The sequence below is a fragment of the Panthera leo genome, chromosome D2, assembly GCF_018350215.1.
Source record: "Panthera leo isolate Ple1 chromosome D2, P.leo_Ple1_pat1.1, whole genome shotgun sequence".
Taxonomy (NCBI): Eukaryota; Metazoa; Chordata; class Mammalia; order Carnivora; family Felidae; genus Panthera; species Panthera leo.
Window position 1 is genome coordinate 16,207,821 of NC_056689.1, and position 13,999 is coordinate 16,221,819.

Genomic DNA, 13,999 nt, shown 5'->3' on the forward strand with positions numbered 1-13,999 from the left:
AACACTGGACACTGTTGCCAAAATGCAGAGGAGAACAAGCCCAGAGAGAATGCCGTTGGATTTGGCAGGTCATGTTCAAGATCTTCAATGGAGTGATGGGACCAGGAGCCACAGCACAGGGGCTAAGAAGTGAGTGTATGACATGAGATCACAGTGATACAGAGATATCCTGTAGTGCTGAGTCCTGGAAAATATCTTAGATATCTCCCCGGTGCAGCTTTATAGTTCTCTGGTAGTTACATGGGCATTAATAAATCTTTCAGTCCTTCTGTCCATGCATATAATCATTTGTTATGAGCATGTGAAATATGCCAGTTGTGACAGTTCTATTCAGCTTTCCATCAGGGTTCCAAACCAAAGCGTAAATTTTACCCCAACAACACTGTGTGGCTGTCCCAGGGGAATCATGTATCTGCCCCAAGAAACGTCTGGGGCAGGATGGAATAAAAGCTTCCACCCTGTGTGCCTTTATAAACGTTGCTCCTAATTTAGAAAGTCTTTCGGTAGCTCAAGAAAATTCTTTACGTCCTCTAGGGGAGAGAGGGATCTCTTTATGATTGAGGGAAAAAAACATCACGGTAAAGTGAGTCGTCGTCTCTTGATAACAAAGCAAAAAATAAGAACTAAGCAGGTTGAGAGAGATTCTAGTAATCTTCTTAGAGGCTACGATTTCAGATTTGCCAGAACCATCGTAAATGAAAAGATGATTTAACAAGAAAGAGGTTTAACCACAGGGAAAGGGAGAGTGGGGATAGGGGTGGGGTGGGGGGGAGAGCCGGGAAAGGTTTCTTTGTTGGCTCCTATCCTGCCCAGCTGAGACATTTGCAATTCTCTATGAGGCGACCCCAATTTCACCCTAGGGACACCTGCTTTAGGTCGATCCTTCCACCGGCCTGTCCCTGTGTGCCTTTGGACTTCTTCCCTGGACTCCTGGCATAGCCTAGACCCTGAGCAGGGGGGACCAGCCAGGCCTGATGCCTCCACACTTGCTCTGGCTGCCCCCCGCCCCGCTCACTGCTTGCCAGCGGGGCACAAACATAAAAGTGCACCGGAACACCAAACCAACGATTTCACTGCGATTTTGTGTGGACTGGCAGGAAACTCCTCCTCACAGCTGAGACAGGCCCGCGGTGCACCTGTCTCATTATGTGAGAGGACGCAGAATCCTCCCAGCAGAACACAACCAGATGCCCTTAGTTCAAACCTCTCAGAGTTAAGCAGCTCCCAGGTAATTGCCTGCTTCTGGGGCCAGGATGAGGCGCCCTTGTACAGTTGTCCTTAAAACTCAAAACCCGCGCTTAACGAGGCACCACTTGGCACATGCCCTCTGCGTTTCTGAATTCGTCTGGAAAGGAATCCTTCAGCGATCGTTTTCTGTGCATCGTGTGGTCCCCGCCACCGCACAGCGGTCTGCTTCATTTTCCTTTTTCCTCCGAGGCTGCGACCTGTCATTTGCCTTCCGCTGGCCTCGTGCACACTTTCTGTCTCTTCCCGGATTCTGCAAGAGCGCCTTGTTTCACTGTCCCCTTCGCATCTTCCACACCTTCCTCACGCGACAAGCGCTTTTGCCCACAGGGTCGTGCATCATCAATTTCCCTCCGGTTCTCTGGTTCCTCTATAAAGCGGTTCTTACTCATGCTACTTGTAAAGGAGGGAACTCTCTGGGCCGACACAAAGCATCAGAAGCTACCATCCGGGTGAAGAGAGGCGTGGGGTTTTTATTGACTGAAGCCTCCCAGGAAAGCCAAGCGACGACGTCTCCGTTCCCAGCGTCCCCAGCTGTGTGGTTGTCACAGATGTTACGGTCCTGCTGAGAGCTGGTGCCCCCACCGAAGGCGAAGGCAGAGATGAATGCCGGCTTCAATGTTGGTAAATGAAGAGGGTGCTTTAGAATCACGGGGAGTTCACCCGGGAGCTCTCAAGTAATCAGAAACTGCCACTTTTCCTTTCTCCCCTAAAGAGGAAACGCAAATAAATGAGGTGAGGAAAAGAGATTGAAACAACAAAAGCACCCAGTGAGAAGGATTGGTAAAAGTGAGGACAAAGGGCCATCAAAGTTGGGTGCAGGTAAAAAGACACTGTGAATCAAGCCTGCGTGGCTCAGTCGGTTAAGTGTCTGACGTTTGATTTCATGATCAAGTCATGATCTCGTGGTTTGTGGGATCCAGCCCCGCACCAGGCTCTGTGCTCACAGCACAGAGCCTGCTTGGGATGCTCTCTCCCCCCTCCCTCTCTCTCTGCACCTCCCCTGCTCATGTTTTCTCTCTCAAAATAAATAAGTAAACTTAAAAAAAAAAAAAAAAGAATGCATCTTTGGGAAGGAGATCAGATTCTGTGGTAACCTACAGGGGTCTCGAATCTTCATTCTCACGTCACTCAGGGGCTGAGGACATAAGATGGGTGGGGGCCAGGCTGGGGAGGAAGAGCTCTGGCTAAGGTCATCCAAAGCCAAGCTCAGGTTGACGTGCAATTCTGCATATTGCAAGACGATGTTTTAGAAAAAGACCCTTGCTAGGCTGAGTAGATGAAGTCAAAGTAAGCCAGAGCACTTTCTAGTTCAAACTTTCATATTCTTCTTAGTGAGAGCACCACGGGGTCTGGTGGGGGAGGGTGGCCAGAGCCACAAATTGGAGACCCTCTTTTTTTAAAGTTTATTTATTTATTTTGAGACACACACAGAGAGAGAGAGAGAGAGAGAGAGAGAGAGAGAGAGAGAGAGAACAAACACTCGGTTTGGGAGAGGGGCAGAGAGGGAGAGAGAGAATCCCAAACAGACTCTGTGCTGACCGCATAAAGCCCGCCAGGAGGCTGCAATGCTCGAACCCATGAGCCCTGAGATCATGACTTGATCTGAAATCAAGAGTCTGGTGGCCAAATGATAGGGTTTTGGAGTGGTGTTAGGAGTCTGAAGCCCACAACCAAGGAAGAATTCTTGAGATATCTTGGGGGCAAAAAGGTGACTTTATTAAAGTATGGGGACAGGACCCGTGGGTAGGAAGAGCTGCCCCTGGACTGGGATTGTGGGGACTGACTTGTTATATATACTTGGGAGTCAGGGGTGGGGTGGGGGGGGGGGAGGTAAAGTCAAGGAGAAGTTTCCAAAGGATTTTCATATGCTAAAGAAGACTCCCAGGATACTGGAGGCCTAGCTATTGTCAGGCTAAGGTTGGTTTTCCCTCTAGCAAAGCATTAAGACAGTAGCGAGTTCCTGGAGAAACGCTATACTGCACCTGCCTCAACTATTTGTCAACAGTTTATTTGCAGGTTATAAAAACCTTTCATTTTACCTGCATTTCCTTCTGCTTCTGTTTCCCACCTGGAGGCTTAACCTACTGAGCCCCCTGGGCGCCCTGGAAACCTTCTTTTTTATACTAACAACTCCCCCCACCCCATACCCCACGCCAAGTACATCCCAGAATGTACTTCAGGACGGGCACAGTGGTCTGGCCTGGGTTGTGCTCCCTCTTTGGCTGATTCTGTTCACTCCCCATTGGAGAAAATGCTCCTCACTTTTAAATGCCTGTATATGTGGCTTTGCTTTTGAAAAATCTTTGGGTAGACCAGCTGGAGCGGCTTCGGAAAAGCTCAGTGCCATATAGCTGCAGACAGAGTCCACACTGCTCATTTTAAATGGCACGGATTGCCCAACAGTGGCTTGCCTGATGCGGTTACCGTGGACACATTCTGGCTGGCAGGGAACGCCACAAAATCCATTACGCCGATCAATGCCGGGCTGCACGTAGCGTTGCCTGTTACTTTCGGTTCACTCCCCAGCGCAAACGTCATTTCAACTGTGGCACACTTTCTTACCTTTTCTTGTCCCCTCACTCCTGGGAATTGTTCCTACGGGCATAATTCAAGGGCAAGAAAAAGCTACCCGCATGAAGATGTCATTGCAGCTGTCTCTAGAATGGCAAAATATTAGAAAGATTTAATACCCCGTTACACAGGAATATCTAAGTTACAGTAGATCGATTTGAGAGACTATTATATAGCAATAAATACAATGACGATAACGATTATGTAGCAAAATGGGAAATGCCATATTAAACATAAGAAGTGGAATAAAAATATGCTGGCTATAGTTTTTTTTTTTTTTTGTATATACATAGAGACTGGAAAAATAAAGATAGTGGGCTACGCATGAATTTTTTTAAATAATGTCTTTTAAATGTTGTTTTTACAGGGCCGCCTGGGTGGCTCAGTCCGGTAAGTAGCTGCTTTGGATTCTGTGTCTCCCTCTCTCTCTGCCTCTCCCCTGCTTGCACTGTGTCTCTTTCTCAAAATAATAAATAAGCACTAAAAAAAATTTAATGTTGTTTTCACCAATAAAAATCATACAGGAAACAGAAAATAATAAATACTTGTTTGCTCAATATTAGCTGAACTATTATTGTGTCTCCATGCGTGTGTCTGCATGTGTGTGTGTGTGTGTGTCTGCACAGATGTGTATACGTGTACATGTGTGTCTGCATGTGTGTGTACGGTCTAATCATATATTTAGTAGATTTAAAACCAGGGTCCTAGGAATCAACACTCAACCCATTTTCATTACTTGCTGGATGATTTTCACTAACCTTTTTAACACCTCTAGTTGTAAATTCATCTGTTTATAGGAAGAACAATTTTTATAGGAGGAGTTCAGTAAGTGTTTCATGGGCACTGGGAAGAGGTCAAACTCCCGTGACAGACATGAGCTTTGTTTCTAGTAGATGCTTTTCAAACTCTTGAGAAAGGGTGCTATAGTGTCAAGAACGTCTTTCGTGTTACTGGAATAGGAAGGGAAGAAAAGGTATTCTCCGAACTGTCCTTCATTCCGGTGTCTGTCAGAACTTCCTTTCTATGGTAGGAAAGTGTGTGTGATAGGTATACTCAAAAGCATACCTGTTGAAACAAAACACTAATGGAATGAGTAGGTCCCCCTAAGGGACAAGAGGGGACAGATGTGACTGTGTTTCCCCACTCCCCACTCTGCCCGCACAACCAGCCTACAGGGCTCTTTGGTCTACTATTCCGAGGAAGAGGCTTTACCGAATTCCCTCACCTAGGATGAGAACTGAGGTCCCAAACGGGACCGAAGTTTTGATACTAAATTACTGAATGTCGATAGGTACTCAAGAAAGTGCCAAAACACATCCATCTCTTTCAGGTGATAATATCACAGTGGCACCTGGGTGGCTCAGTCGGTTAAGCAGCAGACTTTGGCTCAGGTCATGATCTCACTGCTCGTGGGTGTGAGCCCCGCGCCCGGCTCTGTTCTGACAGCTGGGAGCCTGGAGCCTGCTTCGGATTCTGTGTCTCCCTCTCTCTCTGCCGCTCCCCCACTTGCTCGCACGAGCGTGCATGTGCACTCTCTCTCTCTCTGTCTCTCAAAAATAAACATTAAAAAAAATTTTTTAAGGATGATAATAATTACAATGATCCCGGCAATTACTTTCCTTCAAGTCATTCAATCATAATATGTCATAGTTGTCTTTTTGTCACCAATATGTGGCACACTGTCCCTCCAGCACCATGCTGGGCACATGGTGGGTGCTGAAGAGGGAGTGAGTCTTGCATCAACATCAGGGAAACCTGGGCCTGTGTGCCCTGCTCTACCTTAGGGCCTGTTCCTATATCTCCATGATTTATGTTTTTTTTCTGCAAGAAATTATTTTATTTTTTATTTTTTTAAAGGTTTATTTATTAATTTATGAGAGAGAGAGAAAGAGAGAGAGAGAAAGAGAGCACAAGCCCAAGAGGGGCAGAGAGAGAGAGGGAGACACAGAATCCAAAGCAGGCTCCAGGCTCGGAGCTGTCAGTGCAGAGCCCGACACGGGGCTCGAACCCATGAATTGAGAGATCATGACATGAGCCAAATTCGGACACTCAACCAGCTGACCCACCCAGGCACCCCTATTTGATTTTTCAAATAAGTAAATATAACCACGTGGCATAACAATTTTGAAAGAATAGCAGTACACAGGAAAGTAAGTCTCCTTGCTACCCCTTTTCCCTAAGTCACCTGCGTCCCTTTCCAGTGATATCTCTGCAGATACGTATATGCACATAGAAAGATTCTAAAAGCAACTTCAAAGCATTCCATAGTGTGGATATACTTAATTTGTTTAAACAGTTTCCTATTGATTACAAATGAGGTTGCTTCCCATGGTTGCTCTTGCACCCAGGGGTACTGGTAAAAAAGAAACTGAGGTGTATGAAGACATTTTAGGAGTTTGGGGAAACAACAATTCAAATCAGGCAGCCGCAGGCTGGACGAGGCAAGGAGCACTCCACTGGCAGAGACTTGTGTAGAGAAAAGGCAGAAACCAAGCATGGAAAATGCTGACTGGCTGTAGCTTGAAGGCTAGTTGGCTGTTTTGACTGGCTGCCCTTGGGTTTCCATTTCGTGACCTTGAGGCATTTTCAGGCCTAGAGTTTGGTCTGTTTACGTCTGCCACATCCGTCTAATGGCCCCTTGCTTGATCAGATTGGCAATCGAATCAATTGTGTGCACGTGTAAGCATGTCTGTAGCACACTGTGCCTCGATGAGGAATTGCTAGAAGGAATGGGACAAAGAATGGATACTGGGGATATCTAGACATCTATGACTCAGCTGAGACCAGATAAAACTTATAAATTAATTTACAGAGATTGGACAATTTCTGATGACTTCGTATCCAAAAGCTTGATGAGTGTTTCTATTTATTCAGTTCTCTTGTGTCCTTCATCTTAAAGCTTCCTTCATCTAAGACTTCCTCATTTCTGACTTAATTTTATTCCTAGCTGTTTTCCATTCTTGTTGCTATTAAATAATGTGGTCTTTTCTTTAGACTTTCTCTTCTGATTGTTGTTTGTATATGCAAAGCCCATCGACTTTGATGTGTTAATTGTGTAAAAAAAAACAAATTTCTGTTAGTTCTCTTAGGTTTTCTTTTTTTTTTTTTTTAAGTTTATTTATTTTGGGGGGGGGGGGCGGGGTGCGGAGAGAGAGAATCTCAAGCAGGCTCTGTACTGTCAGAGCGAAACCCAGCGTGGAGCTTAAACTCACGAACCGTGAGATCATGACCTGAAGCAGAAACCAAGATTTGGATGCTTAACTGAATGAGCGACCCAGTCGCCCCTCTCTTAGGTTTTCTAGCTTACAATTACAACACCTGTAAAAACTAATGCTGTATCTCCTCCTTCCCAGATTGTAACCCTCAATTGTTTTTCTCTCCTAAATGAATTAGCCAGTATCTCGAGTAAAATATTTCAAGTGGATACCCTTGTCTTGTTCCCAACTATAGTAGTAATATCATTTTCATTATCCTCAATCAAGGAGCCTGGAATAGAAAATTCCATTGTTTTCTGATTCATTGAAATGGAAAGTAAACACACACACATTTTAAAGCATTGCTTTATTAGAAACGTTTTGTGCAATGTAACTGTACAATCAATCATCCGGCAACAAAAAGATGAAATGGATAAACCTGATACATTTTTCTATCATCCATACTCCAGAAGACCAAAAAAAAAAAAAAAAAAAAAATCTTAAAGGTGCACCACGGTTTGGATATCGGCTTTAATTTCATGTAACAAGAGTAAAATTTATGAAGCAATAAATTATATGACAAAATTCACAGATTAGATAAGGTGAGGATATTAAAAATAACAGTACTGAATCACTTATACAAGGAGGCATTAACCAAAGGGTACAATGTTGTTTTCTCGAATGCTTTCAGGAAGGGTTTCTTCCTTTTCTGAATGATTTCTTTTCAGATTTCCAAGAAAATCTCTCCATTGCCAAGCAGTAAGTGGTTGTTCCTGGTATGGTTTTTGTGGTGGATTGGGACTGAATGGTTGGTTAGGACAGCAGGGTGGGTAGGTCTGTTGAAGCCTGTCTGAGCTGAGCCAGACTTCCGGGGCTTACCAAGGTGTGGGAAGCTGAGGGTTCCCTAGCAGGGTTCCCAAGGTGATCACGCGTTCTTAAGTGAACAAAAAAGCCCCATGGCTCGAAGCCTCGAAAAGACATTGAAGCATATTAGGAAGTGCATTCTACCCGTCTCTGACCCCTACTGCCACTCCACAGGTCCCCAGCTCTGTGCCTTGGGGAAAGCTCACTGGTCTTCGAAGGCTCTGTTTCGTCATCTACAGACATCTATAAGTCTGATACGAGAATTTAATGAGATAATGATTATAGAGGTCTTAGGACAGTCCCAGTGCACACAGTTGAGCCTTTCCACATTCCTGGAGTGGGGAATCCAGCCTTACTACAGAGGAAGAAAGGTTTCCAATGTTAGATTTGGGGGAACATCATTTCGATCTTGAAATTTCAGGAAGTTGGAAGGAACAGAATTGTTACCAAATGAGATCATGCCCTAACTCAGGCTGGTCAAAGATAAACGGGCGGCCATTTGAATGCCAGCATCTCAGCCTGGTGGGCAGAGTAACCTGTGACTCATTCTCTCATACCACGTCACAGGGAAATCAGACTCCAGGTCACCATTTTCAATCTGCACTTTGGCTTGTGGTCTTGACTATCTCCGTAAAAGCTTCAATTTGCATTGTGGTTTTGGTGATTTTAAATTCAGGCCCTGACAAAAACTGTCCTATATTATGGTTTGGAACACAAGGTCCCAGGTCCTCGAAGGTCACAGTGGCTGAAGAAGGGACTTGTCCTGAGGAGGTCATGTGGCCAGAGGAAACGTGCTGGCCTTTAGCAGGCTTCCTGGTTGACTCTGACAGCAGCATAAAGTACAGATGGGTGGCAGCACGTGGTTAGAGCATCACTCACCTGCCCTGATACTTACTCAGGTGTCTTGACAAAGAAACAAACACACTGTTCACTTGGAGGTCCTAGAGAACTCTTATCTGGGGCACAGTGACAGCTGTTATTAGCTTCCAGAATTTTCAAATATGTCATGACGTCACAGAAACACTCATGATCGTATCTGAAACACTTGGCTTAGTGCCTGTTATGATGTCTTGTGTCTGGGAGCCTTCCCAAAATGATGCATGTCAAAGTAGACATTTGTTACTGGTGATATGGTCAATCCTGACTCTTCCCACGTTTGGCTTCACTGGAATTAATTCAAGGATTCAAGGATTCCAAGCAGCATGTCACAAGGACATCACACCTTCCTGACATGATCATAAATAATTCACTAATTTGGTCCATCGTTAAAAAAAACAAGAATTCCTAGAGCAAATTAATTATACTTATTATTGAAATGTGTACAGTGTATTTTTTTAAACGCTCAAGATAAAATTGAGGAACCACAATCAGCAAATTCACATGTTGTGCTTTCGCTTTGTTCTCTGGACCCTGGCCAGGTGCTGGCTGAAGCAGGGCATCTCTTTGAGGACACAAGTGCTGCCCAGCACGGGAGGCTTCGCAAAGCACCAGCTGGCTTCCGGAAATGACAGTGAGACTTCAGGAAATGACAAGAACTGTCCAGCGCCCACGGATCCTAACGAAAGGAGGGCCATCACTTTCTTGTAAGTATAAATGAGAACAGAAGCAAAAAAAAAAAAAAAAACCCTCAACAAATCAATTAGACTTATCAAACTGTGGCAAGCAGTTCCTAAGCTCAACACTGTGCAAAAGCTTGAGTCTGGCTGCTGTCACAGCCGTGTACATGATGGAAATCAGTATTTGTTTGGACCATGACTTCCCCCAGAGAACGCGGTGCTGCACAACATAGATTGGCAGGGGCTTAATAGGACTTTAATAAAATCTATGATCCATTAAAGTGTAGGTTAGACCAAAAAAAAAAATAAAAATCAAGCGGGTTTCTTTACTGAGCTCTGTCCCAGTCTGATATGCTAATGTGCACTGTGGCTCTCCAACCGGAAATGATGGCATGGCGTATTTCCCAAACGGATCTGACCGAGGGAGACCCGTTCATTTGTGGAGCATCTCTTAGAGGCTGCTGTGCTCCCTGCACCTTGGGAAATGCTGGCTAATTGAACGTAGCCTGGTTTACAGCTGCCTCCGCAGGGAGGGGCCTGCAATGCCCCACATTACTGAGTATTTACTACCTTACAGAGGCCTGTGCTGCCTTCCTGAGTACTGTATTGCCTTCCTGAGTATGCACTGCCTTCCTGAGTATGCACTGCCCCACTGAACAGGCACTGACTCAGTGCAGAATACTATACTGCACTGAAGGTTTCCACATCCATGCCCTGCCTGGCACTGAGCCAAACAGGTTTGCGAGGAAAACAGGAGAGGCCCAGATGTTTAAACATGTCACCCGATCCCTTCATGCCCCTGCTCCCCTTCCTGCTGTCATTGCGGGTGAACTTCGGGATGTCCCGGTGAAACACCCTTGCCGCACAAACAGGTGTTGCCACGATAGGAAAACCGAATGACTGTACCTCACTGACAGGCTGTTACTTTAAAGGAATATCTTTTGGAATTCTTCATATTAATTCTTCTGAGATTTTAGTGACTCACAGGAGAAGGTGAAAAGCTGTTAATTCCAGATTCTGGGGTTAATTAGCCTTCTTATATCATGTGCCTGTAGGAAAGTATAACAGGTGTGGCGAGAGAGAGACTTACGTTTAGTTTCCTTTTAACGGGTTCTTAAATCAGGAGATATTTTAATTGCAGCAGAAAGCAAGACGGCACAGGGAAAGAGACATTTTTCTAGCAGGATTCACCCCCGACTTCTGTCTAATGGGGGCTGAGACGAGAAGACGTTCAAGTCTTGCGCAGAAGACTCGCGGTAGGGACACGAGGCAGGTGCCTCAGGCTGACGTTCGGAAGGAAATTCAGATCGGTCCCCTCCTGTATTCCCATATGCGGTCTCCAGGATCTCGGCCCCAGGAGAGCCAACAGGGACCACCTCCCTGCACGGAGCCCTCCAGGCCCTATCTCCGCAGTGGATTCAGGCACATGGGTCACGCAGGGGAGGTGAGCGAGGCCTCCCACGCATCTATATTGATGGCGTGGCCGCTCCCCCTCCGCCCCCCATGCTGTCCTGCTTCAGGCCTGGGCTTCCCGGACACCAGCTGTCACACAGGAAGCTGAGGCCTCTCTTTCTCCCGCCTCCTTTGCTGGCTGGAGCTGCAGGATCATGGCCTGCAGAGTTTCCTTCACCATCTGGAGCTCCCTCTTGAGAGACTGTGCGAACGTTGTTAAGGAACACACGCGAAGGTGACGGGCGGCCCTCCGCAGCCTCCCAGGGATCTCATAACAGCACGTGTGCCTGCCGGAAGCAGATGGGCACTGCCATCTAATTGCGGTGTCGAGTTCTCCCAAATTGTAGGAATTAAATATTAATACAAATTTTACACTTCGTGCAAGAGCGATTGCAATCTCTATGAGGCCTGAGGTTATTAACTCTCTCAAGGAAGGTTTCAAAACGGAAAAGGGAGACTCAGCTCTTAGACCGAAACAGATGGCCAACTGGGATGCTCCATGATGTTGGGTCAGCCTGACTGACTCCTGCTAAGGCCCAGGCTGGGGCAGGGCAACTGTTCCCGGTGCTCAGACAGCCAAAAAGGGCAGAAGGCTGGAAACGAGAGCTTCCTCAAGAAATCTAGGATTTGGGGGCCACCGTGGGTCTGGACTTATGTGGGCCGTAGGTCACCTTGTGCAAATCACTTGGAACCTCAGTTTTATCGTGAAACAATGATTTCTAAGCCCCTGTCGATTCCACTGTGCCATCGCGTGTCATTTATAACCCCCAGCTACTTGTGAAATAGCCGTTCAGCCCACTCAAGATTTGACAGAGTGTGGGGAGCTTGCCTTTTCTGGGTGGGCTGGTTGGGTTTTCCATCAACTGTTGGGTTGTTAGTTTCCTGACCTGAAAAGTTGCTTCTCCCATAGAGAAAACCATCACAGATAACTTAGCAAATAATAAACGAGGCTGTCATTCTCTTAAGAAATGAGCCCTTTCCTGGGACTACATTTAACAAATGGTGGTTTTTCTCTCCATGGTCAGGTCCCTGTTTCCTCTTGTACCAGGAGTCAGAACAACTCAAAGATGAACAGGATGAGAGACAGATGACATCCTTTTCGATTCATAAGCAAATTAATTTAACTTCATCCAAGAGGAATGAAGGGGGATATGGAAATATGTCAGTTAAACATCACTTCAATACTGTTAAGTCATCACATGAGGTCAGACGACTTAAACATTACCAGACCAGATATGAAGAAAACAAAGCTTTGGGAAAAGTAGATTGTAGAGATCTTACCATTCACAGCCTGTCAAGGCTACAATGTTGTTTTATTTAAGTACAATGTCAGTGCGATGTCAAGAGAAAAAGAGCCCCCCAGGTTATGACTGTAGAAAGCTTTCTCTTTCTTTTTTAAATAAAGAACTCCGGAGGATCCTGGGAGTTATGCAAATGAACTTCTCCTAAGCAAAAATGCTGAACCACCCTGAAAAGCTTCTGGCAGCTTTTCTTCCTGAAGCTCCCCTCCAGACTTCATCTTTCGTGTAATTTACATTCATTGACTATGAAGGTTCACTCCTTGCACTTGAGCTTGAGGGGAATGAGGGTGGGGATAAGCGGGTGCAAGGAAAGAAATAATCCAATATTTATATGTATTTTTTTTCTTTTTTAAAAGGCTTCATTTTCCTCCATTTCTCTGGACAGCTCTGCTAATCTTTAGTGAAAACATATATGACTTTGTACGAGTAAAAGCATAAGTGGTCCCAGACTAACTACCAAGCTGCAATTTAATCACAAAATTATGTCACATTTATAAAGACTAAGCACAGAGCTTAAGCAGTGTATGAATCCTGACAAATTCCTGAGATGTAATTACCTTTGATACTCAGCCTGGGACTACACGCCCCTATTGGTAATAGGGTTTTTGAGAGACACAGGTTTTTGAGAGAAATGACACAGGTTTTTGAGAGAACCGACCCAAAATGAGATGCTTCTTAAAGAACTTGTACAATTTCTAAGCCCTCGCAGAACACACTGAAAGGTCTCTTAAAAGAGACCGAGGGAGAAGCCACAAAGGAAGAAGGCTAAGTTACAGAATTAAACTAGCACGTCAGCCCTTCACACGACAAACTGCACTGACACAGAGAAGCCAGAGGATAGAGGCTGGAGCAAATGATCACCAGCAACAGAAAGCTGGCAAATCACTTGATGTTTTCACTGTCTCACTCAGAAACTGCATATGCTCGGGAATCTCTCCTCTACCTTCTAGAAGAGATGCTGCTCGATTCATGAACTATTCAATAAGCACCTTATTAAATAGTTCATGATCTTCGTGAATGAAATAAATTCACCATTCGATCTTCAAAAAATAAAATAAAAATAAAAAATAAAAATAAAACACATAGGCTTATACCTTCCTCACAAGGCTAGAGTTAAAAGAAATATTCTTTTTTCTTGTGAGCGTATCGTGCCTTTTGTGAGGCACTATTAGACTTAAGGTTTATGCACTAATGTAGTAGATACAGCAAATACCTCAGGCTCTGTCAAAGCAGGACTGGATATCGAGATCCTGGATGCCTCATTTAGTGAGCCTATGGAGTAATGATCATCAGAATGATTAAAATCATGTTTTTATTACAGTAAGTGTTGGTGAGGACGTGGCGAAGAAAGGAACCTTCATGCACTGTTGGTGGGAATGCAAACTGGTGCAGCCACTGTGGAAAATGGTATGGAGGTTCCTCAAAAAAATTAAAAATAGAATTACCATGTGATCCAGTAATTCCACTCTTAGGTATTTACTAAAGAATACAAAAACACTAATTTGAAAATATGTATGCATCCTATGTTTATTGCAGCATTATGTACAAGAGCCAAATTATGGAAGCAGCCCAAGTGTCCACCGATAGATGAATGGATAAAGAAAAAGTGGTGTGTGTGTGTGTGTGTGTGTGTGTGTATAATGGTATAATGGAATATGACTCAGCCATAACAAAGAAGGGAATTCTGACATTTGCAACAACATGGATGGATCTAGAGTATTGTGCTACGTGAAATAAGTCAGTCAGCGAAAGACAAATATCATATGATGTCATTCATGTGTGGAATTTAAGAAACAAAACAAACCCCCAAAAC

The 13,999-nt window shown here is 44.8% G+C and overlaps 1 protein-coding gene across 1 annotated transcript in view; it reads right to left on the reverse strand.

The window, feature by feature from the left end:
• Positions 1–9,627: 9,627 nt before the first annotated feature.
• DISC1 (DISC1 scaffold protein) overlaps positions 9,628–13,999 on the reverse strand; it is a 358,119-nt gene continuing 353,747 nt past the window's right edge. Inside the window, exon 13 of the mRNA XM_042907612.1 lies at positions 9,628–11,089. Within this exon, the coding sequence (XP_042763546.1) occupies positions 10,950–11,089 (140 nt within the window). The 3' untranslated portion in view covers positions 9,628–10,949. The remainder of the gene's footprint in view (positions 11,090–13,999) is intronic.